Below are 27,264 nucleotides of genomic sequence, written 5' to 3'. Positions count from 1 at the left end.
AAGCTTGCACTATTTGGGAAAATTCTTTATTGATAAAAAAAATAATCTATTTCAACCAATATGCCTTTAGGTATGGCTATAATATAGAATTCGCACTCAGAATCAGTGGACAATTGGTTAGAGCAACAGGTGTTATAACGAAAATAATTGCAAAAGAGAAAAAATCGACAACATTAAAAATACCTTAAGGGAAGGTTTGTTTGATATCCAAAAACTGCCCACTCTATTCTATGTCCTTTATTTTGTGTAGAACCTTTGTTCTTGATGACTGCACAAACGCTTTCTCAAATATGATGAGCATACTTACGGCTCATGAAAATCCCTCCTCTGCTGTCTAATGTTCCGCAGCTTAGATGTTTGGTGTCAATATTTGAATAGTAGTGACAATTATATATCAACATTCTACAAAATTTTTACACATGGGGATGGGGACATGGGGCAGAGATAGATACAAAGAGAAGGAAAAAAAAGCACACCATGAAATAAGTAATGCGATGGAAATATTTTGTAAAATAATGTTACATGAATAACATATAAACATTTCAAGAACATAAGAACCTTAAAGTTGATTTTTTAATTACTAGTTGAAAATTATAAAAACTAAAATAAGTTGGAATTATATACATATAATAAGTTCAAACATATTTCTGTTCTTTTTTTTTCCCAGATCTCTTGTTTTATACGTTACTCGCCTTGCTAGCTTAGTAATGTTAATGTTGAAAAAGGTCTTTGCTTAGGAATATATTATCATCTTTTGAAGTTTGAACCGTTCTGGATATCAGTTATGGCAGAATGAATATAATGCAACACTGAGTAATGAGCTCTGCTCAAACAGTAAAAATTAAAGAGAATACGAGCTGGTTATGATTTTAATTTCTTTGAAAGTTTTTTTCCTTGTTAGCTAATATTATTTTCGTAGTTACTCTAATTGGGTAAAACAGAAGGCCATTGCCATGAATGTAATAAGTGCTAACGCATAATAGTGTCGTAAATTTGGCAGACTTTGTAAAAAGAAATCTTTGTATATCTAATATCTGCATGAAATAAAGAAGTATATAACCTGTAAAAAAAATAGTAAAAAATAGACTGAACCATATTAATCAAAGCAAACTCGGTCAAAGTGATATGAGAATTTTACATTTTTAGAAAAATTGCTTAGTTTTGGTATAGTTATCCACTCAGCAGGGTGCATCGATCTCAAATCCAATCAGCATAGATGCGACTGATCCTTTGTAGATCATTGTTTTTGAAAATGAACTTAACAGGATATGATGGTTCATTCTTAGTTGCCACAGTGCTAGTTGAAGCATTTGTAGCAGCATCAGCAGCAGCAGAAGTTTGCATTATCCTTTGTTCTGCAGAAGAGCAGCCATCATCACTTGGAGCAGCTGCACAAGTTCGCATTCTCTTGGATTCTGGAGAAGAGTAGCGATCAAGTTTCCCTACTTCTGCATTCTCAAAAACAACAAGCCTCAGAATTTATTTACACGGACAGGTCAATAATATTCTATAGAATCACAAAATGCCATGCAAAATATTTTAAAACTTAGTAACATCAAATCAAACCCAACAGTTTTTGTTTATCAATAAAGAAAAACAAGTATCTGCCTCTATTCTTTCCAAAAGGAAAATAAAATCTGTTTTTTGTTGGACCAAAATATTTTTGTTCACAAAGATCCATCCATGCATACGTGGCCAAGCTTGCTTGACTTCTTTCAGCGCTACTGTATGGGATGGTTGACTAATGACCACTCTTTAAAATACAACTAAAACATTTTAAATTATCAAATGGATTATAAAAAAATACATTATTTTTTGTAACTCTTTAAATTTTGAAAGTCATAAAACATTTCTTTTTAAAATAAAAGTTAATTGGAATCATAAAAAGTGAAGGATTTAGATTTGTAGATATACATTAACACAAGCGCAATGTAATGGTGGGGAAATGTAGGTAAATTATGTTGATACGATCGATTTATAATGATGGAAGAAACAAGAATTAGAATTAAGAGAAGAGAAGAAGAAAATTAAAATAACTAATTAACCTGGTTGCGGGTTTGGGTTGAGTGGTGTGGATGAATGGAGGAAACGACAGGTGCGTCCATAGTGGCAGCGTTTGTTTTGAAGGAAGAATCTGCATTGTTTGGGTTGGCGTTGTAGTCTGAGCTCCGCAACGCTGTGTGCGTATATGCATTTCGATCCATGAACGCACACGCCCCTTCTGAATCTCCTGCACATCTCTGTCTTCACCATCAGCTTGTTACTATCTGATGATTCTGCGTTGAAACCATGACTTTGTGCCTCCATCTTTCGTTCTTCAACTCAAACACACACAAACTAGAATGTGATTGTGAATTCGAATACCATTAGTTTCTGCTTCTTATATATGTTTCTATGTATTTATTCACCTGCTTCCACAACACTCAAATCCAGTCAAAATGGAATTCGTGCCCAAATGAAATTACTACCTCAAAATACCAAAATACCCTCCGTAGTCGCTACCAACATATATTGTGGCCTTTGGGCTTCAATGTCAATCCCCTTTTTACTTTTTTTCTTTTAGTAAAACATCCCATATAATAATAATAATAATAAATAAATAAATATATAAAATATAATGAATGGAAATAAGGAGAAAGAGAGCTTAATGATGGTGGAATTTTGGGTTGTCTTGTTTAAGAGAAATTAGCAAAAGATACCATATTGTGAGGTTGTTTGGTTTGAATAGATGGAGAGAAGAGAAATTAGATTAAATATAAAAATATTATTTTATCTTTGTTTATAAGACATTTGATATAAAGGAGACAAGAAAAAAAAAAAACCCATACACATGATTATAAATCAAGAAAATTGATTATCAATTTTGTATTCCAGTCACAAAAAGAAAAGAAAAATATAATATTTTTTTATATTATCTTAATCAATTAAGGAAAGAAGCTAATCAAATATCATAGACAAAAATATTTACCTTTGTTTATTGGATAAAAAAAAAGGATCAACTTGAAGAATAATGTAGCATGAATAAAGGAGAATACGACCATACGACCAGTCTGACAAGAGTAACTGACCAACTCACAGAACAGGATTGTAAGAAAGATTGATTTTTGGAAGACAAATTAAACCCTAGAGTAGACCCATATCGATTTCTTTGTTATTTTTGCTCTGTTTTGTGCATAAGTATTTGTGTGTAAGGCTCATATCAATTTTGCATTCAAATCACCCAAAAAAATATCATCATTTTTTTTACCTAATCTTAATCAATTAAGGAACGAAACTAATAGACTATCATAAACAAAATTGTTTACCTTAGCTTATTGGATATCAAACAAATGACCCACAAGGAGAATAGTGTAGCATGAGCAAGACATAATCAAACTGACATGAGCAACACATCAACTCAAAGAGCAAAGATTTAAGCAAGATTAATTTTGGAAGCCAGACAAAACCCTAGATCCATATCAGTTTCTTTGTTGTTTTTACTCTTTTATGCGCATAAGTATTTGTGTGTAGGGCTCACAACTTTTTTTTTCTCTTTCTTCATTCATTCTTTTACATTATTATTCCTTTTTTATTTCTATTTTTTACGCATAAGTAATTAATCTTTACTATCACTAGCCGCCAAGGCTTCATTATTTCTCTTCATTTTTCTTCTTTTACCCCTAAAGAAAGTGTGAATGACACAAACGCAATTTATTATTATTAATTTTACCATTATTTATAATACATTAGATATAAATGAGAGAAAAAAATGATGTAATTGATTATGCATCAAGCAAATCGATTATCAATTTTGCATTCCAGTCACCAAAAGAAAAATATATATAATGATTTTTTCACATTCTTAATCAACTAAGGAATGAAGGTAATTAACTATCACAAACAACAATATTTACCTTGCTTATTGGATATCAAACAAAGGACCAACTAGAATAGTGTGGCATAAGCAATGGAGGACACTAATCCAACATGAGCAACAAACCAACTCACAGAATGAAGAAGATGTAAGCAATATTACTTTTTGCCGTCAAATAAAACCCTAGATCCATATTTGTTTCTTTGTTGTTTTTGCTCTTTTTTGAACATAAGTATTTGCGCATAGGGCCCACAACCTTTGTTTTCTCTTTCTTCATTCATTCTTTTACACCGTTATTTCTTTTTTTTTTTTTTCAATTTTTGTTCTTTTTTGCGCATAAATAATTAATCTTCATTGTCACTGCGCCACAACTCTTTATTATTCTTCTCTATCTCTCTATCATTTCTTTACACCAAACATAGTGCGAATGACATAATTTATTATTATTATTATTATTTGTACACAAGTGTATATCAAACTTTACAACTAAGAGAAAGATATAAAATGTAATAAATGACATGATAAAAAAATGTGTAAAAGTATTTCATTAAATAAAATATTGTATAAAAGTAATAACTTTCTTCACTATTCCTATTATAGATGTTTAAAAACAAAAAATAAAATAAAAGGTAAAAAAATTATAACTAAAGATAAAAATAAATAAAAAATAAAAAATATTTTCTCAAACCAAACCATCCTAAAAAATGGAGGAACAATTCAAAAAATTGATTTTCTTTAAATCTCTGTATACATCGTAACTTTTTAGATGATTAGAGTTATTTTAGAAAAGTTATAGTCTTTGTCCCCCTAAATATTTTTCACAAGCTTCATTTTTTAAACTTCCATTTATTTTATCCATTAAATATAAATTTTTTATATTTGATTTTTAAATATGACGAATTTTTCCTTAGTCTCTGCATAAATACTTAACAAAAAAAATAAAAAACAATCAAATAAGTTATGATAAACAAATTCACAAAAGGTAAATTACAATTTAATTAAAAGATGAGTCTAATAAGAATGGTCATGTTATTTAAGAAGATTAAAATCCAATCATGTCTTTTTAACTAAAAAATTTGTCTGAGAAAAATGAATTGTTACTTTTAACAAAAATTTCTTCGTATCAAAGCCATATTAAAAAAACTAAAATATCTCCCACATTTAAAGTTTGGTATGCCACATGAAACTATTTCGTTAAGGGTGAAAAGGTGAAAATGTATTGAATTGAATTTTTACAAAGCCCGAACCTAGTTTATTCATCTAATATATTTTTTTAATCCTAATCTAATTCGAATACTTATTTGAAAGCTTACTTTATAACAAAACCTTTTAAATACTTTATAAAACATGTCTCTAACTAAATTAATAAGCCTAATTTTATATATAAATTAATCTTTTTTTAACCTTTTAAATAGATAAAAAAATATAATCTCAAATAATTAATAATAATAATAATAATAATAATAAATTACTTAAATAAGCCAATTTATTAAATTTAAAACCTTTTGAATCACCTAAAATCTAACTTTATTAACTAAATAAGTTTTTTTAATAAAATTTGACATCACTTAATAAACAAGTTTCACCTAACTTATTTAATAAACAAATTTGACGTGACTTATTTAATAAGCAAGTGCAAGAACATATTCTCTAGTCTCCAGAAACATTATATTATTGATTAAAATTTATTAAAAATCAAGAGAAAAACTCATTGAATGAGAAATAAAACCTATCAACATTTATAATTTTAATAAATTTTAATCAATAATAAAGAATATGCTCAAATGCCTGTGTTGTTAGCATAAGAAAACAGATAATTTTTCGTTCCAGCACATGACACATCATCAATCAGTGTTTATTTATTTTTTAAGAAAATCACTTGTTCCTAGTCATGTGTCTTGAATAGGCGGCTATTTGCAAACAGTGCCAAGTGAGCGTGACAACACCAACACAAACAGAACAGGAAAGTATGAGAAAACAAATTTGTCTTTGCTACGCAAAACTAATACTAAAAACAAATAACCTATGGACCACGGGAACTCAAAAATAATGAAATATATGTATGACTCAATTACTGCATGGCTGGCAAGAATGTCTCTTTTCCATAAATTCGAGTTATTGAAGCTTCTTTATTCCAGGAAATGATGGCAATATTGCAACAAGTGCATCACCATATCCAACAGGGTCTGTCAAAGACCAAAAATAAGAGTCACACCACACAATACTAGTCTAGTCTTTAAAGAGAAATTAAATTAAATTGACTCAGGGAAACTAACCGCCATCCTGTCGTAGTATCTTGATGACCTCTCCCGACACATCGGACTACAAACATGAGAGTCATAGCAATGGTTAGTAGTAGTCATGATATCATAATCATGCAACTTGGAAGAGAGGTCAAGACTCAAACCTCAATTGGCAGCTCACCACCAAGCTGTTCAATATAACAAATCACTTGCCCCTCCTCAACATTTTGCTTCTGTCAATTGGCACACAACTTCATCAAAAACAACAAGCCAAAGGCATGCTAATAAACCAAATTTTCTGAAGTTGCCCAACTACTACTAGCATTATTTCCAAAACATTGCAGTTTTGTGATCATATATTTAATTGTCAATACAGATAGAGATGGGAAAATCACCAATAAATAAAATTTCCAAGTTGTATTTTCTCTATATCCGCACAAGGTGTGAATGTGCAAGATAACAAGATTTCCCAAAAAGAAAAGAGAAAAGCTGTGAACAACTGTACCTCTTTACATGATGGTGGAGCACGCTTCCCCTTTATCGTCCGTGATCTCCTAAAGAAACCCACCTGCTCTACAGTTTTAGAGTGCGCACTATGTAAGGGATGCAAACTATAAGTTTCAGATTCTTACCTTTGGAGACTGAATTATTACCAAGCCTTCATCAGCAGCTTTGTCTAGGAATCTCTGGATGGACCCTGAAGAAGGTACTGGATCTACTGGCTTTGAGACAGCCAACGAAGTTGTAGGAACTGATCCATTTGTTTTAGGTGTTTCTGTGACATTAATTATACTTACAGAAGCAGGAATCAGAGGAGGTAGAGTTTTAGTTTTTTCAGTCAAATCCCTCACTACATGCAGGTGAAATCCAGCAAGCTGATATCATTTGGAGGTTGGGCAGATGACAATGAAGAAAGGAAACAACAATAGTAAGCAAGATTTACGATATATCTTATGAGATAAAAGTTGAAAATATTGTGCTGATAAAGAGATCAAAATTCAATTTCATTGTGCTTACTTTTAAATCTAACTCCCCAATTGAACTTGTGTCGCATAATTTTGTGAGCAGGAACTCCACCTGCAAAGAGATTCCATATTTTAAAATTTTAGAAACAAAAATATAGAAATACATGACTTCAAATTTTCCATTCATGAAGGATAAGGTAGAAAATAAACTTGTGAGTTACAATATAACATATCTCCTTTCAAGAGTCATAAGAGAGAAGTTTTTCAAGCATGGAAAAACTTCATAACTAACAGATTAAAACGATTATTTTACACTACCAAGTAAAGGAAATCACAAAAGCATCAATACAAATTTCTGTAATCCAGATTCTAAATATTATTTTTGGGATCTACGCTAAGTCTGAACTTGAGTGAGACAGTTACAGCATTCCAATGAGAGCACATGCCTCACCAGTGTGCGGTAGGTCAAGCCTTAGGATGTTAAACATCTGATAGGTTCATAAGCTTGGACACAAACTTTACTCTTATTTTGGCATGTGCTTTGCCGGTTCAATCTGAAAGAGCTTACAGTCAAGAACCTAATGTAGACTAAGATTTCAAGCAAGGCATTGATCAATTTTAGACTAGATATATACTGGCAAAATATGCTATAAAATATAGCAGATCAGAGCATGTAAAAGTTTAATACATAAAATGGTTTTATAAATATAAAGCAATTTACTCATAAATCAAACAGGGTAAATAGAAATCAGGTCAAGCCTCGGGCAGCAGCAAATTGAAAATAACCTTAAAAGTAGTCAAAGCATTAAATGAACAAATATGGTAACAGATGAAGACCACATAATAAAGTCATCACAAATTTGTATGTTTTATAGATGATTGCCCCTGAATAGTGAGAAGAGGAAGAGATGCATAGACAGTGAGATTTTCAAAGTACTAACCTCATTAATATTAGGAATAAGCTCACTTGTAAGACATGAAGATCTAATCTCTTCAGAACCTTCTGACCTTGCAGCAACTGTTACATAACCATTTAAAGTATGTCATAGAAGTCAGACTATGGTACAAATATCAAGTTAACAGTCTTTGCCTTATGCAAAATTCCAAGTCAATTGCCTTATATGGTATTTTAAATAGTCTCAGTTTTTACACAAAAAAATAAGTCAGTTTAAACACTTCTTTAAAAAGTGAACCAGATTACAGCATGGATTCACATGCATATCAATGTTGTCAAGTGGTGTAGAGTCTGATCTTTGCTGCTCCCATTCTTCAAATAAAAAGTTGAATGTCAACACAATATGAATTGCATGAGGGGACGTGTTGGATATAAAACCATTCTTGTACTTCCATCCAACTTAAGCTTTTGTAATACTAGGTTCATGGGGACTTCGTTATATAAAACCGTATTGACGGTAAGAATTCTTCTAATAAGCTTAAAGAAATTGAGTAATAAAGCAATGAAAGTTTTAATATAGCCTATACAAGAAAAAATTGTAAAAAAATCAAAGAATAGAAGAACTTACATTGGATCTCTGTCGATGGGCCATTGGATGATGCTAAAAACCTAACTGTCTGTCGTGACATAACCAAACTAGTATACTGCAGCCTACTGATCCAGCTTCTTGTACCAAATTGTCGTGAGAGACCAACTTTTTTTCCACCAAAGTGCAAGTTCAATACTTTAATATTTGGGGTCCCTATACTACCTGTCATAGAATTAGTGATGCAATAACCATTATTTTTGGGGATACATATAATTATAATTAACCATTTAGTGGTCTGAAAACAAACTCCATACTCTATCATGTTAGCATGGAAGTATCGTCAAGACAAGAAATATCTGCTACAATCTAGAAAAAGAATAGAGTTTTACTAATGCAATGTCAATTACAGCTCTGAAAAATGAGAGCTAGCTAAGCTAAGGCTAAGTCATGGAATGAACATACCAAGAAGCCTCACACACTAGCAGAAAGCAAAATAAAGAGATTGGATAGTAGTATTGATTATTTAACACACAATACACATTATATAAATCAGAGAGAAGAGAGAATTTCGTTGTCAGGGCTAAGTTATGCCCACAGTCTTTCAAATATATATCCGAGTCAACAATGTACGTGAACCTAACCAAGCCAAACAGTAAAAATAAAGCTTCAAAGGCAAATACAACCTATACTTCAAAAAGTTATTCCGAAGTTACAACCTGTTATGCTGTTTAACGAAATAATTACATCCAAAAAGATGGCTGCAGTGCAATTTACGAATTTAACAACAATCTGATACCTATAGAATTGAAAGTCCATGGTATTAGTCATGTACTTCTTGACCCATCATTTGAAATTTTTTTCTACCCTTTAAGTGACAATCTAATTTAATTTTTAATCATGATTACTTTTTTAAGTCACAATTTATTTTTTTAAGTCACAATTTATTTATCTAAAATTAGAACTCACTGTCAGTAAGTACTCAGTGCAAAGCAAATATAATATCATTAAACCAGCAATGACCATATTAGATAACCCAAATATTATCTCAAATTCGCTTTCGTATCCCGTTGTAAACATTGAAACATCGCATTTTCATTCGCCAAAGAAAAAAATGATGAAGAACATACAACAGTTTTGGTATCACATTAACCACACAGTCTCTGATATTGCAAAGCACATGCAAAACAGAATCTGGAAAAAGAATTTTCGCCCCTTTTGAAGTAGCAATATTAATTTGTAATCCAATCAATGAAGAGAAAAAGAGAGAATAGAAGGAAGGAAGACTCACATGAAGCCATTGGAAACGTGGAGCAGAAAGAGTGTGTGTCACAGAGAAGGGTAAAGGGTAGTGAAGTGAAGAAGGTGAAAAGCATAAGAGTAAGAGTAAGAAAAGAAGGGTGTGGTGTTACGTGAAAGTTGAAAGAGTGAGGGGAAGAAGACGACAGAAGAAGAGAGGCAACAACATAGAAGGAATGAATTGAGGTTCGACTGTTACAGCTGGGCAGGGCTACCCTTGTAATTTGGATTTCTTCATCCCAATCTTCACCTTTCACCCCTATAAATTCTGTTCTGTTGTTTTTTCTTTTTTTTACTTTAAGATATAATACCGTATATTTACCATATCTCCACCTAAATATGACAAATCAAACTAAGTATCAAGTCACTGTCCACTTTTGATGTGATAGAAATCTTAATTAATTTATTAATCAAAAATGTGCTTGTCAAACATTTTTTAAGATGAGAGAATGTTGAACTTTTAAACATTTTTATTCAAATATTTTAATATATATTTAGTTTAAATGATAAAGAATTCGATTCATTAAATCAAAGAATTTGATTTATACGGGATTAATTCCAAAAATGAAGATAAAAAATGTGTTTAATTGATAAATTAAAAAATATAAAAGATGTACCGGATGCGGAGAATGTCACTGTTTCACGAGACGTGAATATTCAAATAAAGATGAAAGTGAAAGTATAAATATAGGTAAAATAGATAGCCTTACACATTTATAAATATAAGAAGATTATTTGTATTTTCTTTTAAAAAATATATTGAAATTCAATTTAAAAATAAAAATGAAAAAAAAAATAGATAAATAGAGATGGGTTAAGAAAATATTTCTCAAATTGTCATTGTTGAAGAAAAACTCCTTTATTTAGAAAGAATCATAAAATATTTTCTTTGAAAAATAAATCCTAAAAGCACTCTCGGTTCTAAGTTTATAGATAATTTAAAAAAAATAAGCAAAAGTTATTTTTTTATAGACAAGTAGTATGATATTTGCATAAAAGAAGAAATGTAGTATGGAAGAGTTGAGTTTGTTATAAGTGATCCACGGATGTGAAATCATAATAATATCCAGAAGTGAGATTATTTTTAAGATATTGTTTTTTTAAAATTAAAATTGTTATTATAAACATGTTACTATTACTTTTTTTCATCAAAAAAAAATTTAAATTAATCATATAAAAAAATTAAATTAACTGAAGTAGTTACTGTTATCATGAATATTTAATTATTTTTAAATTCAAATTAAATCTTATTTTATTTTAAATTCTAATAATTTTTATTATCTTTAAAGTATTATTTAAAAGAATATAATAAAATCATTTTAATTTATATAATTAAATACTTGTATAAAGGTCAACCTAACAGTAAATGATGTTTATAACAAACTTATATATATATATAAAGCACTGAAAGAAATTCTTTTACTTCAAATAAGGTAGATGTTAAGCTTTTTGTTAACTTTTACTTTATAAAAATTAATGATAAATATTTTTTTTATTGATGAGTCTAAAATAGAGACATTAAAATGGGTTCCGGCCCGTGGGCCAGCCCGGCCCACTGCGGGACAGAGGTGGGTCGAGCTCAATTTTTTTAAAAAATTGATACAAGCAACTTTTCAGTCCGGTCCATTTAACCCGTGGGTTAGGTGGGCTCAACCCGTGGGTTGGTGGGTCAGTCCGTCAACCCAACAAATTTAAATAATATATTATTTTATTTTATTATTATTATAAATTTATAATTATTAAGAAATTAAATTTTTATTTTATAACTAACAATTCAAGTGACAATTCACATTCACTAATAGAACAAGCCCAAACAATAACAAAACTCAATTGAATTAGCAATTGTTATGCTAATGGTCCATAAGGCAACTACGCAAAGCCTGCACCTTTATTAATTTCTTAAAAATATAATTTCTTAATATTTTGTTGGTATTTAATATTATTTAATATATATATATCAATAAATTTTTCTTTTTTCTAAATATTTAGTATCATATTAAATATAATTACATTAAAATTGAGTAAAAAAATTAATTATATTTTTAATTAAGCAGGTATTATCTTTAAACATGTTTAAGCCTATTGAAAATTTTCATGATTTGCTCCTTATGTGTGTAAATTAAAAAGAAAATAGTAAATATAAATTTATATTTATTTAAATTTAATTTCATTAAACTTTTGCATTATAAAATAATTTTTTTATTATTTTATAATTTATTATAAATAATTCATTATAAATGAAATTTATAAGTATTATAAATATCTTTCAAAATTAAACATGTTGATGATCATCTTTTCATGGGGTTATCATCATAAAATATAATATATCAAATATTATGATTTATTAAAATAACTTATCATATATTTTCTTATAACATGTATATTTCATATTTATTAATATTTAAATAAGTAAAAAGAGTAAAATATAAAATAATTAACTTAACTTTGAAATCATCAAAGATATGAGTATAGTTTTATAGCGTATAATCACAATAATTGTTCTTAAAATAATCATAACAATAATGTGAGTAAATTTCACATTTATATAATTTATCACTCACATAATCAACATGAAGTAATGGGTAAAAGCATAACAATAATTGTTCTTAAAATAATCATAACAATAATGTGTGTTGTTTTATTTATTTGTCTTATTAATGATATTGTTTATTTTTGTTTGTTTTTGTAGATGAATTTAATGGTGATGTTGAGAAAGAAGAGAAAGTTGCTCTGAATTTCACTGTCCATGACTCTACTGTTTAATTTCAATAGTTTAGAAGTTTATTTTTCATGATATTTAAATTTCAATTATCTCACTGTTGAATGTTTATTTTGAAGACTTCAATCATTTTAATATTGAATGTTTGAATTTGATTTAGTTTGGTTTTTATATTGGATTTTATTTTAAGTTGTTTGAAATAATTTTATTTTATTTTTACAAAAAAAAAGATAAAAAAGTGGGTCAGCCCGCATAACCCACCAATCCGTGATGGGTCGGGTCGGACGGACATTTTGTTAGCCCACACAAAAGTGGACCGAGCTGGACTAGCTCACTTTTAACTTAACCCGTTGTGGGTCAATCCCCGTGGATTGGACTGGTCCGTTTTAACAGCTCTAGTCTAAAACTTGAATTTAATAATGTTACTGTTCAGCCTGCCAAATATTTGGGTTTCCTAGTATTATTCTAACATTCCATTACGGTCAAATGAAGTATGAAGATTGTTCCATCACTCACACCTAGACATGCATTCAGGGAAGTAGTACTATTAGTTTATCTAATCAGAAATTAAGAGTCATCTTCATTTAAGAAAACCATGCACCATACAATAAATGAAGTCTATAATCCGAATACCAATCAGAAACTAATTAAGTAATTTAGACTACAAAACAACATTGATGATTCGTGTGGTAAATCACAGAAAGTGCAAGGGATGCAGCTTCTTATTGTAACATGACATTGAAACCACTGTAAGAAATCTTGCAGAATCTCTTGTCTCTCCTTGGCTAGGATCCCTAAAACAAAATTAAACCATGAATATTTTTATTAGTATGCCTCTAATTCTTTATATAGAACCTTTTAAAAAAATTGTTTTGATACATATATAATCCCTCTAAATTGTCTTCAATATTGATTGCTCAAGCCAAAAAATAACTTAAAGAAAAATTAAAAATTAAATATCAATAGTTTTATCAATAATTTAAAGAAAAAATATATATAAATTAATTACAAATTTAATATAACCAATTAAATTCTCTAATTCTTGTAAAGCTGTAATTAAAGGAACATGCGTGGTAATATGCCAATAATTTTATGCTTCAGATTCAGAAGCAGAAATTGTAACTGCTAATAAATGGTGAATATATACCCCAAATTGGATAATCTCATTTCTAGCTAGTGCGAGTCCCTTGGAGCCATAGCATTTGAAACATTCCTCTCAGCTAGCAAAGTTGTGTTCATTGCATCCCGATCTGCAGAAAGTGTAAGACAAAAAAAAAAATCATGTTTTGTTCATGTCAAGAAACGCATAGAAAGACTAGCACTGTTTTAGTTGTACCTATTTGAGCAAAGTAAGAATCTTATTCTTAATTATGACTAGTATAAAGGGTGCAAAGTAGGGACAGAAAGTTTTCAAATTAAGCAACTCCTAAAGGCAGTAAAGGAAGGTCGAACCCAACAAACATCATATTGCACGCCTCTAATACCAATGTTGCCTTTTGCAACTCATCACAATCTTCAAAAACAGTAGCCAAACTAAAAGCACAAATTGTTCCCTCAAAAGATGTTGATATATAGCGAATTAAAGTTGGTTTAGTTGGTAAGAACACTACTACTCACATCTGTGAGTTTGAATCTTATTATTGATGAGTGGATAGTTTATAATTACTTCTATGATTTACACCTTGAGGCTTTCGGCTTATTTTAGTCGTGATGAGTTGTCAAAATTCAACTCACTTAAAATTTTTCATAAAAAAAGAAAACTTTGGCAAGTATCTATTATTATGAGTGAGTCACCTGATTTCCATGCAGGTCTGCTATAATAATTGTGCATCATTTGTTCCTAAATTTCTATCAGCTTTGAAAGCACCACACTTGAAGCAGCTTGAACGGCTAGCAAAGTCGTCCCTCTCTCCGCATCTTTGGCAACACTCGCGGCTCTGAAAGTTCAGGTGCTGACATTACCTGAACTTCCAGTCTCCCGCCCTTCCCATCATTTCTTCTCTCCGCATGCACATTAATTACTAATTAGTTTCCATTACAAAAGCCTTATGAAGCAACTATATATATTAATAAAGATTTAAAGCATTGCTGCATTTCTTGCATGATTTAACCGGGGAATAATTAATAATACCTTCTTCCTATTTATAAGAAACAAGTTATAATTTAAAATTAGAAAGACCAACAGAAAAAGTGTTAGAGAAGCAGAAGCTGATGATGAGGGACCACAGAAAAAGAGAATAAACAGAGGGCGCGCAGTACTTTTTGATAAATGAATTCCAAAAGAGGAAGAGGTAAAGGAAAAGAAAATCATGGATATGATACATTGAATTTTGACATTTGAACATATATTTAGGCATGCAGTGGGCTTAACTTCATTTTCTTTCAAGATTTCATTGTATGGTACTTGATGTAATGCAAAGTACATTATAAACATTTGTTCTTTTTACTCCATAATCGGAAAGAGGCAAGGGAAAGATCTAGTATGAAATGAACCGAGAAGCTTAAAGCCTTAAATTTAAAGGCACACTTCTATACGCCATGGTTCGAGCACAGGAGCACTTTAATTTTAAGCATGCTCTTTCACGATGGAAAGGCAACTCAGATTTCCAAATCTTGGAATTTGTGTTATATTAATTCTAGAACATAACCATTAATCAATTTAATTTGTTATCGTATAAATTAAATAACTAAATTCACTAGTGAAATTGGCTAATCTAGTCCCAATTTAAGAACTATGTTGACAAGTGCAGCAGACGACTAAAACAAACACTTAGTCTCTACCAACTTGCGAGTCAAAGTCAACTAACCAACTACTAATCATAGGTACGAGTATGCCATTCATTTTTTTTTTTAGAGATCAGTATGAGATTCATATGGTCATGGATATACTATTAATCGTTTTATATTATTATTTCAACACTTTTTCATATAAATTGGAAAAACACAACTGACAATGTCCAATATCTTTATCGATCTTCATTTAAAAATAAAAAAATCTTTATCGATATAATAGACCATGAATCCTAGAAAGGTCCTTTGACCATAGATAGCATTTGATTAAATGCAACGAATTCAATTTGCTGTCCTACCAACAAAATTCATGTAGAGATAAAAAAAAAAAAAAAAGAAAATGCCGATGAAACAGAAATTACGACAAAAAGGGAATACTGAAAAGTGTTGTCGGGATAAGCAAGCCCCAGTTACAACATCAAATACTATCCAGCTAAAGCTGAGGAAGGATCATGAAAAGTTAATTTGTATTTATCATTATTTCATTGTTCCTTTTCATCGTATGGCTATGCTTAACCAAATCACAAGTCATTAATCTTTTCTTTTCTTTTTTTACCAAAATCCTTTTCCACGTTGAAAATAGCAGCAACAATTGCGACAGTATAGGATTCTGTATTTCTGTGTAAATTTTTTTTTTCCTCCCCTCATCATCTAACCCTGCTTTAATTTTATTAGCATGGGATCGGGGCTATTTAACATGCTTCTAATCCAACCATGCGTGTCATTTGATAATTCAATGTGTTCTTCCAAGTGAATGAACTCACCAAACCACCGTTTCTACACTATTAGAGTCTTACTAGCAGGATACTTCATTTAGCATCATTTTCAACTAGCAAACTTTGCTCAGGCAATACCATTTCCATGTACATTCTATATATTAAACATTCCATTTTAGCAAAACCATTGTAAACCATCATCGTTTATATTGTTTGGAGCATTACTCCCAAAGAGGGTGTCACTTTAATATCCTTTTCTGCTCCTGCTACCAGGACTAGCTACATTCCTAGAGCCGAGTGATTCAGGTGAGTCATGCAAGTTTCTCAGACCAGGAGAGGAACCTCCTCGATGTACAGGAGATGCAACTCGACGTGGAGTTCCTACACTTGCTTCACTCCCTCTATATGCCTCAGCTTCCAGACTTTTGGCTTCTTCCCTCAGAACTGCTAACTGTTATATCAAAAACACAAGTGCAACACATGTTTAGACTTTAGAATGACTCAACAAAGCTTATATAGTCCTGGTGGACATGGAAATCTCGAATTTACTGGATCATCAAATAACTACTGAGCATGGTTATGGAGAAATTAAATCTAAATCTACACAGTACATACTAAAACAGATGGGGCAAGTTAGTTGTCAATCCAAATTAGGGCATTCTGTAAATAAAAAGTAAAAAATGGTTGAATTTCAGAGGATCGAGGAAAAAGGATTTGAAATACATAAAAAAAATTCCCTAAACTTTTAGAAGTGGTAATATGGTTAATGAAAAACTATCATGATGCAACTATAAAAGTTTATAAATACCCGAATTTCATTCTCTCTCAGTCGATCTTGAAGTGCATTTATAGCAGGACTTAAACTGCAAGGTCAGAAAGTAGTAAATGGTTATTAGAAAGGTAACAAAGAAAATAAGGAGGAACAAATAATGGACATTTTGCTCTGACCAATATTCAATCAACTTGCACAAGGAAGCCTGATAAGTTGAAGTGTGGTGTATGAAAGTCAGTGGATGCACTTTCCCATCCCTGCAAAGTATAAACGAATGGCACATGGGAAATTAGAGACAGTACAAAAAGGATGACACATATATAACTAAAGCAAATAAAGTGCTTCCATCTCACCCCCCCAAAGAAAATGCTTTCATAGAAAGCTCATTGGAGTATTAAGAATGACCATATAGTTTATCAAATTATCACCTCTTATTTTGTAAGATGGCTTGATTATATGCATTTCGCTCCTCTTCAAATAGTACATGTTGCAGATCAGTGTATGATGATAGTGGCGAATCAATGTTGATTAAAGACAAGGCTGGCAAAACATATAGGGGAATTTCTTTTCTTACGAACTCTGCACCACTGCAAACAATAAAAGCCATTTTAAAACCCAATATTGAGAGAAAGTATCTTGTCAACCTCAAATGATTAAACATGGTTGACCTGATAAATCATAATACAAAGTAGACAGAAAATTGTGCTATTGTTAATATTAAAGAGTTGCTCTACAGTTATAGTTCCATTTATCATTCGAACTTTAACCAACGAACATTGAGAAGCATCCACAGAATGCCTATTCCCATCTCCTGTGTTATTAAAGGCCTGTCATACACACTTGGCACAAATGTGTCAAGGAAAGCTTTAGATAACCAAAGGGAAATCATCCCCGAGAAGCATTAGGGGGGATGTTTTCAAGACAGGCTAAAATTTATGTTCAAACAGAAGCCAACTATTGTTCAGGACATAGATGGATACTGTGGTCTTCCCTTTAATCTTCCTGTTTGTCTTCATTGGAAAGTACCTAGCAGCTATCCAGACCCTTATCAAGTCACCTTCGATTTGAGGCTTTAGATATGAAACGGAAGTCAACATATCCCTTATGTTTCAACTTTCAATGAGACATGATGGAATCCAAATACCAAAAATAGGCCAAAACTATCGGTTGATAAATGATAAAGATCTTAGTGGTCAATTACATAATCATCAATATTCTATACCTCATGTCCAAATTGGAACGATGCATAGCCTCCTGCATACTTTCTGACATATCCATGGCATCAACATCAACTATGTTGGTGTCAGAATTGTTGGGATGGTAGTTTCCTCCACTTTTATCTCTCCCTAGATAGTTGGCATCAGCATTAGCGAAGAAATTCCCCAAGTCTGATCTCCCCCCATCCTAGCCAAAATATATAATTGCATAAATATATGTAAAAAAAAACAAAATGCAGTATTTTTATCATGTACAGAAAAAAACCTATAGTTTTATTGATAGAACAGCCTCAAGGGACTGAATTCATTTCCCATATGATGAACCTGGAGTGTTTGTGTTTCATCTTTTTTTTTTTATCGGCAAATGTTAGTTGTTAATTTTTAGTTTGTGTTTCATCTTATACCCTCATCTCGCCATATCAACAAAAAGGTACACAAAAGCCAGTGTTGTAATTGGAAAGAATTGCATTACCTTCAAGTAAAACATTTTTCAGATAAAAAATGCAGATTGAACGGATGCCAAGGGAGTGGTTCTATGATAAAACACCAATTGTTAAACTAGTCAAATACAATATTGAATAGCAGCCATCATGCAGTTTCCCAGAGACACAAAGTCTCCTACAGAATTCTCTGCTCACAAACTGCAAATAACAACACACTTGCTTAATTACACACCCTACTATTATTAGATGTAATCCTAATACACAACTGCCAAAGTTATTTCTATGAATAGCAGCCATCATGCAGTTTCCCATACAGAAAAATGCAGAATTACTATTCTAATACAAGAAATTGGATTGAGTGTTCGAAACTGAGATCCCAATTTCTGCCTTTCATATTTAGAAAAGAAGTTGGGATTCTAAAGCTTGTTAATTCAAGTATCTTGAACTGAAAACTTTGCCATGCTATATTTACACCATAACACCACCACTGGAAGTGGACACTAAAAAAAATCTGTCATGTCAGTATTTTAATAATAAAAAGACACTCTGCAAAGTCATCTTAGAGATTTGTTTAAAATTTAAGAAAGAAAAGCAGAAAACAAACACAACTGTATTTTAACAAAGAAACATCCCTCTTACAATTTCTATAAGCAGCATCATGTTTTTTAATTCTGCATTCAAGCATATTCTACATTCTAAATACCATTGTCTATTATTTGCCCAAACCACATAGCACAACATACCAAATTTAAAATCAAATTGAGATAAGATGAATTATACCTTACTGACAACAACACTTCTTGAATCGCCAGTGTCCTGCTCAGCATTCTCTGCTTTGAAGTAACCAGGTCTTGTTGATACATTCTCTGAGGAACTTGGTGATGAATCAATATCAATAACAGGGCTTCTATTTACAGGAGATAGAGGTACAGGTCTTGACATGTGATTATGCTTCCCATCAGATGACTGGAAAGCAATTACTTGAATTCTTCCTACCTGAATACGGTCCAAGGTTATTTTATTTTAAACTTAATGAAAATCTAGAAATAAAAAAATATTTTGATCATGCATTCAACACAAACCTTGTTTACATCTTCACTGTAACAGGAAAAAATCAACCCAATAAATCCAGAATCAAGAAGTTGATACATTGCCTGAGTCCGCACATCTACCAAATAGTAAATATGTTTGTTATATATTGTTTATCTGATTTGAATAAAAAAAAATGCAATTTTTTAAAATGGCATTAAGAAGTAACATGAAAGAACATATAAAAGCAAAAGAAGAAACAAAAGTACCAGTAAAAAAATACTGGGTAGGGAGTATTGTATTGGACAAAAAAGAAATAATACATGATGATTCAAAAATATCTTTGTTGTGCCCCTCCAACTCCCAAGTCCCTACTCTATAGCATGCCTAGTGTCAGAAATTTTCGATGTGCTACATGCATGGAGATAGATCCAAAATTAATGATTTTGTCTTCTTATAGGGAGAGTAGGTTCAATTAGAAGTTTAGAACCAAATATCAAAAGCTTATGTATAGTGATAAATGACAATATACTTTCTTAAATATAAAATATCAAGCCTAACAGAAAGCTTTTCAACCTAATTTCTGGAAACCGGACAATCTTCTCTAGCAACATCTTTGATCCATATGATCAGTCACACACAAATGCCTTCATTTGGGGTTAAGTTGGAGCACAATTCGGAAAGCAAAATTTAGAATAGCAAACATCAAATATACTGTTTTTTTTTTCTTCTCAAAGGCTAAAAACTGCATTGCATCAAAGGTGTTCCGGCCATGCTAGAAATTCCCTCGCTAAGCTATAAAGTACTTAATAAAACCACACTTGACCCCTTACATTTGCACAGTATGAACAAGTTAACAACAAGTGTGTGGGGTTAAAGTAACTTACCAACATGGGAAGGGAGAACTGTAATGTGAGGGTGTGAATGGTACCAACCAATGACTCTGGTTGTTCTTCCAGTGGATGTGGTCATTCTATCAGCCAAGGCAGAAGCAGCAGCCAACTGTTCAGGGTTGGTTTCCACTCGATCCTTTCGCCGATCAGACCGAGTCTGAGGAGACGCCCCCCATATCAATGCAGTCACGCTCCCGTTTTTCGAATGCTGAATCCAATCCATGGATACATCCCCACACAACCATTATTCAATTACGCTCACTCACTAACTAACTACTGTTACTGTGTGTATTTGCTGAATTGAATTGATAAGAAAAAAATGTCAGGTTACCTGGATGTCCCCAAGAAGAAGGCCCATAATCTCTTCGGTCTCAGTGGACAATGCATGAGTCACGCAGCTCAACCACACTTCCTCCGACATTTTCACGCTCGTCAGAGACATTCTCAATTCGATTCGATTCGATTCGATTTTTCCACTCACAAACCCTAAACCCTTCCCCGATTAATCTCTGTTTCTCCGTCGTTCGTCGGGTCCTCAGCCTCAACTCGATAAACAATAACAACTTGAGTTGAGCTGAGTTACTCTTCTTGGCAATTCAATTAATCCTATTTTTTCTCTATATTTAATCCCTACTACTACCCTAACCTAGATCTTAATTCCTATTTGGAGGCTAATACCAATCATTTTCATTTCTCACTGTTTTTTTCAAGTGAGTGTTTGTCAAGCGAGAAGTTTTTTCAATCATTTTTGGAACCATCAATTCTCTAATTATTATTAGAAATATTTAGATAAATTTTTAAGAATTAAAAAGTTACATGACGTTTTATTTATCATATTAATAAAAGTAATATAAAATTTTTATTATGGTAAAACATTAAATATGGAAAAATAACATTTTTACTTATTTCATGGAATTTTTTTTGTAAAAAACTTGTTAAAAAAATAAAATATCAAATATGAAAAATTAAATTCTCAACTCAACTTCTAAGAAACTCAAAACTTCTCTCTATCAATCACATTGTTATAGTAAATGATCATTTTTGGTAATATCACTACCTAAAGAAAGATAAATATATTTTTTTATTTTTTTAAAAAGGTCGCACTCAAGTTAACCTTTTTCATGTCATCAGGTTATACATACATATATAATTAAAGATAAATGTTGTAATATATTCTCTAACATGTCTTTTCAAATAGTAATTTTTATTATGTCTGAAATTTAAATTACAAAATTATATAAAAAAATTGATATGGATTAAGCATATAAAGTTGTAACCAGAAGTACCACTCCACTCAAAAAAATAGGCCGATAGGATATCAAATAAAAAAAAATTAAATAGCTTTCTAGTTATAAAAAATACAAAATTATAGAAATCTTACTTCTTATCTTTTTATCTTTTTAGTGAAATACATAACAAAAGCAAGACTAGAAACCTTTAGGAAAACAAATACAAGCAATGTTTACCCTTAAGGCATTAAGAATAAAATCTAAAGCAACATAAAAACCCTTCTTTGATCTTGGAGGTAAAGTTAAAAGCATCAACAGCTTAATTTGTTTCCCGGAAAACATGCATCCAAACAACATGGTCATCCCATCCCGGCCACTTTATAAATATTATGAATGCAACTAAGGATGCAACAAATTTGAACAATAAAATAATTGCATAAAAATACACATTAATTTTTCAAAAACCTCTTCTCAAAAGGCAAATGTAAACCGATTAAAGATTATCCACAATTCAACTTCAAGAATAGAACACGCTTTCTATTCTTAGAGTACTAATAAAAAAAATACAATCTTGTTCTTTATTCAATTTAGATAAGACCGTGTCCAATAAAAAATATATGTAATCTCTAGTAAAAGAAATGCTATATGGTGCTTTCTTTCTTAGAGTACTCTTTAAATTTATCATGGAATGAAACATTTTCGCACCCTAATTCTAACTCTCTTTTTTGTTTGTATATATGGTCAAAGTCTGTAATAGGTCTAGTGTGTTTCAAGTTTCAACCTTGCAGTCTTCAGAATGTCTACTGTAAAAGTTCAATTATAGTATCACTATCAGTTAGGTTTTTTTTTTTTTTTTCCATGATAGTATTCGCAAGCACGTGATCAAAATATAATATATGGCCGACACGAAAGAAAGAAAAAAAAAACACAATTACACAAATATATTAATAATTGTCTATCAGCAAGCATCTCTTCTTTTTTTTTACTATTATTTTTTTATCATATTAATTATCTGTCATATTTCTTTTCTCTCTTAATTTGTTGTTATCTATCTTTCTTCCTTCTGTTTATTTCACATCACAACTATTATTTAGTTAATTGAAAAATAATGTTAAAGTAGATAACGTGTCGAAATTCCACAGGCTGATTCCCTCCATCGAAATCTTGTAAGCGGCACTGCATTTTAAGAGCGGCACGTGCCTTACACGTGTCTTAAAGTTGGACACGTGCTAATACTACACATGCCATGAAACGCCATAAATACGTAGAATGCAACTCAAACTTAGTCACAGGTGTTTGCAATACTAGCGATAGCTGATAAGAGAGATACCAACAAGAAAAGAAAAAAAGAAGAGTTGAGATTCCCTTTGAAGAAAAGATGGCATCCCATAGGCAAAGCTATGAAGCTGGTCAAACTAAGGGCCGAACTGAGGTAACAATCAATCACAGTCACATCTATTTTTCTTTTCATGCAAACCTCAATGTTTCATTCTTTTTTTTTTTTTTCAGCCAAAAAGAGATAATGAAACTGAGGTTGCATGATAAATGTTAGAAAACATGTTTTATCTTTGAATAAAAGATAATAAGACGATTAATATGAGGTGTATGAGAAAGTTCTAACTGAAAGCAAGATTAATTAGCCCGTATAATAACTTTTTGAGAAAAATGACTATATATAAAATCATCACCATTAAAGTCTTACGTTTTTTTTTTCAAATTACATAAAGAAAATGAGTAACCTTCCTTATGTTTTAGGAAAAGACGAACCAGACGATGGGCAATATTGGAGAGAAGGCTCAAGCTGCAAAGGAGAAGACCCAGGAAATGGCCCAAGCTGCAAAGGAGAAGACCCAACAAACAGCCCAAGCTGCCAAGGACAAGACTTGCGACACTTCCCAAGCGGCAAAGGAGAAGGCCCAACAGAATACAGGAGCTGCTCAACAAAAGACCTCAGAGATGGGCCAGTCCACGAAGGAATCGGCCCAGTCAGGGAAGGACAACACCCAAGGGTTCCTGCAGCAGACAGGGGAGAAGGTGAAGGGCGCAGCCCAAGGTGCTACAGAGGCTGTGAAGCAAACCCTTGGCTTGGGCGAGCATGATCAAGACAACCGCAGAAATTACTAATACTATAATTTGAAGTGCTTTCTTGTAGTAGTGGTTTACGCAGCATGGCTTTTTAAATAAGCTGCTATTCCCTACACTCCTACCTAAGGAGTGTACTATTATCCGCAGTTTCTATTCTCTCTAGCTACTTTCATGTATGTTCAATGCTATATATAGCCTTGAATTAATGTCAACTATGTTCTAATTAATGCTATAGCTTCGGTTTGTGTTACTTTTTAGGTGCATTACACTTTTTGTGTCTCACGAATGGTAAACTAAAATCAGTGTAGTTATACACTACAGATGGAATTGTCTATTTTATGATATCAACTACTAGTATTACATAAAGTATGAATTTAATTGAAATACTGACCGTAAGCTTTAAAGGTCATATTAATTAAACTTTAAAAGTAGTTTCTAATACTTCTCAATGATTTTTCTTTGTAAAAACTTTTACATTATCCATATATTAAAATTAAACTCTAAAAAAAACCAATACATCTCATTGGTTTTAAAAAAAATTAGAACTCCCATAAATGATTGTCTGCTGTCAGTGCAATACAATGCAAAACTGTGGTTTGGTTGGGGGACGAAATGAGTGTGCAAATAAGCGCAAACAGTCCTCGGCCTCTTCACCGTGCTTCAAGACACTTCCTTTGGTTATACAACAAAACATCATTTTGTGCAAAGTGCAAACCCAATCACAAGTACCACAGCTAATGTTCTCAGAAAAAAACGAGCGCACACGATCACTCACTCATCATATCGTTAATATCTTCGATATCACTGAATCCTTCAAATGCTTCATCATTGTCATCTTCATCAGTTTCCAATTCCTCAGATTCTTCTGAACTATCATCCTCATAGATAACTGGCACTGTTAGAACATCATCATCTACTACTTCATCAACAACCTGTTCATTGTTCAAAAGATACTAACCATGAATAAGTGAATCCCAAATACTTCTAACACGTTTAAACGGGGGAAAAACTTACCCTTGTGTAATGAATGTCTAAGCAACTTGACAAATGAACAGCAGATTCAAAACTCGAAACTCTTGATTCAATCAGCTACACAACAAAACAACAGATTCAATTAAAGGAAAATGGGTGCAAAAAAAGCAAGTCTTAATATTCACGGTTCACTCAACCATATGAAGCCTACCTAAGGTGCACTTGTAGTCATCAAAATATGATATCCACGCATAAGTTCCAAATTATAGCATGTGAAATTGTTCATTATTAAATTACTTAAGAAGATGTCTTGCCACATTATAGCATATCCACGCACAAGTTCAATTTTTTTTTTTTCAGTTAAATTGATGATAAAATTCCTTCCCAGAAGATATGAAATGAAATACGTATATGATATTATGATATATCTTATAACTTGGAAAGCACAGGTTGAACAAATAATATAGAGAAAGCTTGTCGAGTACATCATAAATAATGACAATATAACAGCTCCCACCTGATACAATGAGTTTAAAACATGTAATGAAGATTCCTGGGACATTATCACACTTGCATGATGTAGAACAAGACACTTAAGCCATGGAAGAGCACATGCCAAAATTGCACCCCTATAATAGCAAGAGAAAATAGCTTATATATAATGCATCAGGAGTTGGTGCAGAATCTGACATCTAAAAATTTATTTTAATGTCAGAAATTTTTTTGATGCAGGACAAAGAAAATAAATTCTAATTACAAATTACTATTAAATATTAGGTTTCTGTTCAAGAATCTGTATATAGGAAATGTTGAGCTTGATGATACTGTAGCAGCCTAGCAGGGTACTTTAGTAGCCTTGCTCTCTTTTTTTATCTCCCACTCTATTTTTATTTGAATTACAGTTGATGGGTAGGATTTATTTTAAATCAGGGATTAGGTCGTATATAAAATAAAAGGGTTTCCAAAGGTAGTAAGAGGTGACTGGTTTTCACCAAATACTAAAAGTTTTCTTCAAATGTCCTCCTGATTGTTTACAGAAAACCATCCTTCTTTAGGGTGCATTCAAGATCTCTGAGCCAACGAGTTCTCCACCAATATCACTTGAGTGTTACAGTTTTTATCCTACATCTACTCCCACCCTCCCCCCACCCAAAAAAACAACCCCTCCAGTGTTGGTACTACAAGTATAGCATACAGTCCATATCCCAAGAGAAGTCCCAAATCATCCTAATCAAATAGCTTCTTGAAAATTTAAATTCTAGAAATGGCGTATCATGCAGTAACATAACTGTATCCATTCAGACTTGAAACAAATAAGTTAAAAGTTTAACAAGAAAACTACTATGCTTATTAAACATAAATGTTCCATTTATCACAGTGATGTGTTACCTAGACTCGGTAATGGATATGAGAGAGTGTAGGAATTTGAGGACATTTGGTGAGTTCAACTGTGCAATTGACTTTGTAATAACCTGCAAAAAGGATTAAAGGAGCTACGTCAGTCACCATGCACATCATATAAAAAACTGGAAAAGTAGGTAACTTCTCATTCTAGGGAAGTAAAATAAGAACCTTCTCATCCTGCGTATACAAGCAATCTAGCAGAAGGGTGCGATCATCAGCATTTAATGCTTGCCTAAGCAAAACATGTACAGAGTCCGCACTTGGAGGCTTAGTTGGGGCAGAAGAATCTTGCTCTTTATCACTCCTGAATTTGTTCTCATCTGGAAAACTGAGAGCAGCAAGTTTCTCTCCCATGGTTGGCTCACTTGAATCAACATCATGAAGGATTCCAACTGCAACCTCGCCTTGATCCACATCAGATTCCAGTATAAGAAGAAATATAAAAAAAATACTTCTCAGAATAATGATAGGACTCAATTCGTCTACCCAAACAGTAAATCTTTACATGCTTTAACATTGAAAAGATTTTCAAGTAAAATAGTTTATCCAGTAGCAAGGCTAATAGATATGCAAACCGTGAAGGGATAAAAAAAAAAAAAAGCACGGCAGGTGCAGCATCAAATAACTATGAATTAGATTTGTCATCTTGAGCAAGAATTCTACAGGAATACAGATTCTAACTTTCAGGAATTGATTTCCTCATATATTAGAAGGAAATTTCAGATATGAATAGAAAAAGCTTGTACTAACTATTGTCAGTTCATCAATTTGTTATTTGTCACAAAAATTATACCTACACCTGAGTAAAGAGAAGTTTTTTTTTTTTTTTTTTAAATGCAAGTTATCAAGTACCAGGGAAACTAATAATTTCAAAAGGGGATTAAAAGACACAAAAATTGAAAACTTTATATGATTCTTACCAAAGTCGAGCGTGTTTGTTGTGATTGGGAGATGAGGATCAGAAATTGCTTGTCTTGTCTTGGCTATTTTGGTTTCCATGGAAACTGCTTCTCTGAACGCAGAAAGGGAGTGATTTGGGCAAGAACGAGGGTTTAAGGTTTAATCAATTTACGGCTCAAATCCGCCGTTTTTTTAAAAATTATATATACAGGCGGCGGTGATTAGTGAATAGTGAACCTGGTATCTATAAAAAT

General features: G+C 31.8%; 5 protein-coding genes across 6 annotated transcripts; 1 reads left to right on the top strand and 4 right to left on the bottom strand.

Moving 5' to 3' along the window:
* Positions 1-1,096: 1,096 nt before the first annotated feature.
* Positions 1,097-3,452, bottom strand: LOC114373948 (mRNA decay activator protein ZFP36-like). Its single transcript, XM_028331529.1, has 3 exons — positions 3,306-3,452; positions 2,046-2,408; positions 1,097-1,448 (listed from the first exon to the last, which is right to left on the bottom strand). The coding sequence occupies exons 2-3, from the start codon at positions 2,305-2,307 to the stop codon at positions 1,198-1,200; spliced, it is 513 nt and encodes a 170-aa protein (XP_028187330.1). The 5' UTR covers positions 2,308-2,408; positions 3,306-3,452; the 3' UTR covers positions 1,097-1,197.
* Positions 3,453-5,687: 2,235 nt separating this feature from the next.
* On the bottom strand, positions 5,688-10,091 carry LOC114374504 (biotin carboxyl carrier protein of acetyl-CoA carboxylase-like). Its single transcript, XM_028332159.1, has 9 exons — positions 9,834-10,091; positions 8,585-8,767; positions 8,003-8,079; positions 7,114-7,173; positions 6,729-6,971; positions 6,602-6,664; positions 6,261-6,329; positions 6,130-6,175; positions 5,688-6,039 (listed from the first exon to the last, which is right to left on the bottom strand). Exons 1-9 carry the CDS (start codon positions 9,916-9,918, stop codon positions 5,969-5,971), a joined length of 897 nt encoding a protein of 298 aa, XP_028187960.1. The 5' UTR covers positions 9,919-10,091; the 3' UTR covers positions 5,688-5,968.
* Positions 10,092-16,041: 5,950 nt separating this feature from the next.
* On the bottom strand, positions 16,042-21,120 carry LOC114372849 (lys-63-specific deubiquitinase BRCC36-like). Its single transcript, XM_028330390.1, has 9 exons — positions 20,752-21,120; positions 20,415-20,628; positions 19,581-19,666; positions 19,279-19,494; positions 18,061-18,242; positions 17,267-17,425; positions 17,015-17,095; positions 16,875-16,929; positions 16,042-16,517 (listed from the first exon to the last, which is right to left on the bottom strand). Exons 1-9 carry the CDS (start codon positions 20,860-20,862, stop codon positions 16,311-16,313), a joined length of 1,311 nt encoding a protein of 436 aa, XP_028186191.1. The 5' UTR covers positions 20,863-21,120; the 3' UTR covers positions 16,042-16,310.
* Positions 21,121-22,921: 1,801 nt separating this feature from the next.
* LOC114377554 (late embryogenesis abundant protein 2-like) lies at positions 22,922-23,984 on the top strand. Its single transcript, XM_028336115.1, has 2 exons — positions 22,922-23,081; positions 23,405-23,984. The coding sequence occupies exons 1-2, from the start codon at positions 23,028-23,030 to the stop codon at positions 23,771-23,773; spliced, it is 423 nt and encodes a 140-aa protein (XP_028191916.1). The 5' UTR covers positions 22,922-23,027; the 3' UTR covers positions 23,774-23,984.
* Positions 23,985-24,107: 123 nt separating this feature from the next.
* On the bottom strand, positions 24,108-27,198 carry LOC114377553 (WD repeat-containing protein 43). Of its 2 annotated transcripts, none has more exons than XM_028336114.1 (6): positions 27,031-27,198; positions 26,279-26,502; positions 26,096-26,178; positions 25,224-25,335; positions 24,749-24,823; positions 24,108-24,666 (listed from the first exon to the last, which is right to left on the bottom strand). In XM_028336114.1, the coding sequence occupies exons 1-6, from the start codon at positions 27,107-27,109 to the stop codon at positions 24,502-24,504; spliced, it is 738 nt and encodes a 245-aa protein (XP_028191915.1). In that variant the 5' UTR covers positions 27,110-27,198; the 3' UTR covers positions 24,108-24,501. The 2 variants fall into 2 exon arrangements, with proteins under 2 accessions (XP_028191915.1, XP_028191914.1); XM_028336113.1 differs by having other exon boundaries at positions 26,279-26,514; positions 27,031-27,197.
* Positions 27,199-27,264: the final 66 nt, after the last annotated feature.

The sequence above is a fragment of the Glycine soja genome, chromosome 11 (genome assembly GCF_004193775.1).
Source record: "Glycine soja cultivar W05 chromosome 11, ASM419377v2, whole genome shotgun sequence".
Taxonomy (NCBI): domain Eukaryota; kingdom Viridiplantae; phylum Streptophyta; class Magnoliopsida; order Fabales; family Fabaceae; genus Glycine; species Glycine soja.
This window is presented reverse-complemented; position numbering and strand designations above follow the sequence as displayed.

What these genes read in the sequence shown, in the direction of transcription:
- LOC114373948 (XM_028331529.1), bottom strand. Translation starts at nt 2,307, where the DNA reads ATGGAGGCACAAAGTCATGGTTTCAACGCAGAATCATCAGATAGTAAC. An exon ending in CAACCCAAACCCGCAACCAG is followed by an intron (nt 1,449 to 2,045) that starts GTTAATTAGTTA and finishes TTGAGAATGCAG; the next exon opens with AAGTAGGGAAACTTGATCGC.
- LOC114374504 (XM_028332159.1), bottom strand. Translation starts at nt 9,918, where the DNA reads ATGCTTTTCACCTTCTTCACTTCACTACCCTTTACCCTTCTCTGTGAC. An exon ending in TTATTCCTAATATTAATGAG is followed by an intron (nt 7,174 to 8,002) that starts GTTAGTACTTTG and finishes ATCTCTTTGCAG; the next exon opens with GTGGAGTTCCTGCTCACAAA. An exon ending in CTCCACCATCATGTAAAGAG is followed by an intron (nt 6,330 to 6,601) that starts GTACAGTTGTTC and finishes GCCAATTGACAG; the next exon opens with AAGCAAAATGTTGAGGAGGG.
- LOC114372849 (XM_028330390.1), bottom strand. Translation starts at nt 20,862, where the DNA reads ATGTCTCTGACGAGCGTGAAAATGTCGGAGGAAGTGTGGTTGAGCTGC. An exon ending in AGTTCTCCCTTCCCATGTTG is followed by an intron (nt 19,667 to 20,414) that starts GTAAGTTACTTT and finishes ACTATTTGGTAG; the next exon opens with ATGTGCGGACTCAGGCAATG. An exon ending in GCCATCTTACAAAATAAGAG is followed by an intron (nt 17,096 to 17,266) that starts GTGATAATTTGA and finishes TATACTTTGCAG; the next exon opens with GGATGGGAAAGTGCATCCAC.
- LOC114377554 (XM_028336115.1), top strand. Translation starts at nt 23,028, where the DNA reads ATGGCATCCCATAGGCAAAGCTATGAAGCTGGTCAAACTAAGGGCCGA. An exon ending in AAACTAAGGGCCGAACTGAG is followed by an intron (nt 23,082 to 23,404) that starts GTAACAATCAAT and finishes CTTATGTTTTAG; the next exon opens with GAAAAGACGAACCAGACGAT.
- LOC114377553 (XM_028336113.1), bottom strand. Translation starts at nt 27,109, where the DNA reads ATGGAAACCAAAATAGCCAAGACAAGACAAGCAATTTCTGATCCTCAT. An exon ending in TTTTAAACTCATTGTATCAG is followed by an intron (nt 24,824 to 25,223) that starts GTGGGAGCTGTT and finishes TTTGTTGTGTAG; the next exon opens with CTGATTGAATCAAGAGTTTC. An exon ending in TAGACATTCATTACACAAGG is followed by an intron (nt 24,667 to 24,748) that starts GTAAGTTTTTCC and finishes AACAATGAACAG; the next exon opens with GTTGTTGATGAAGTAGTAGA.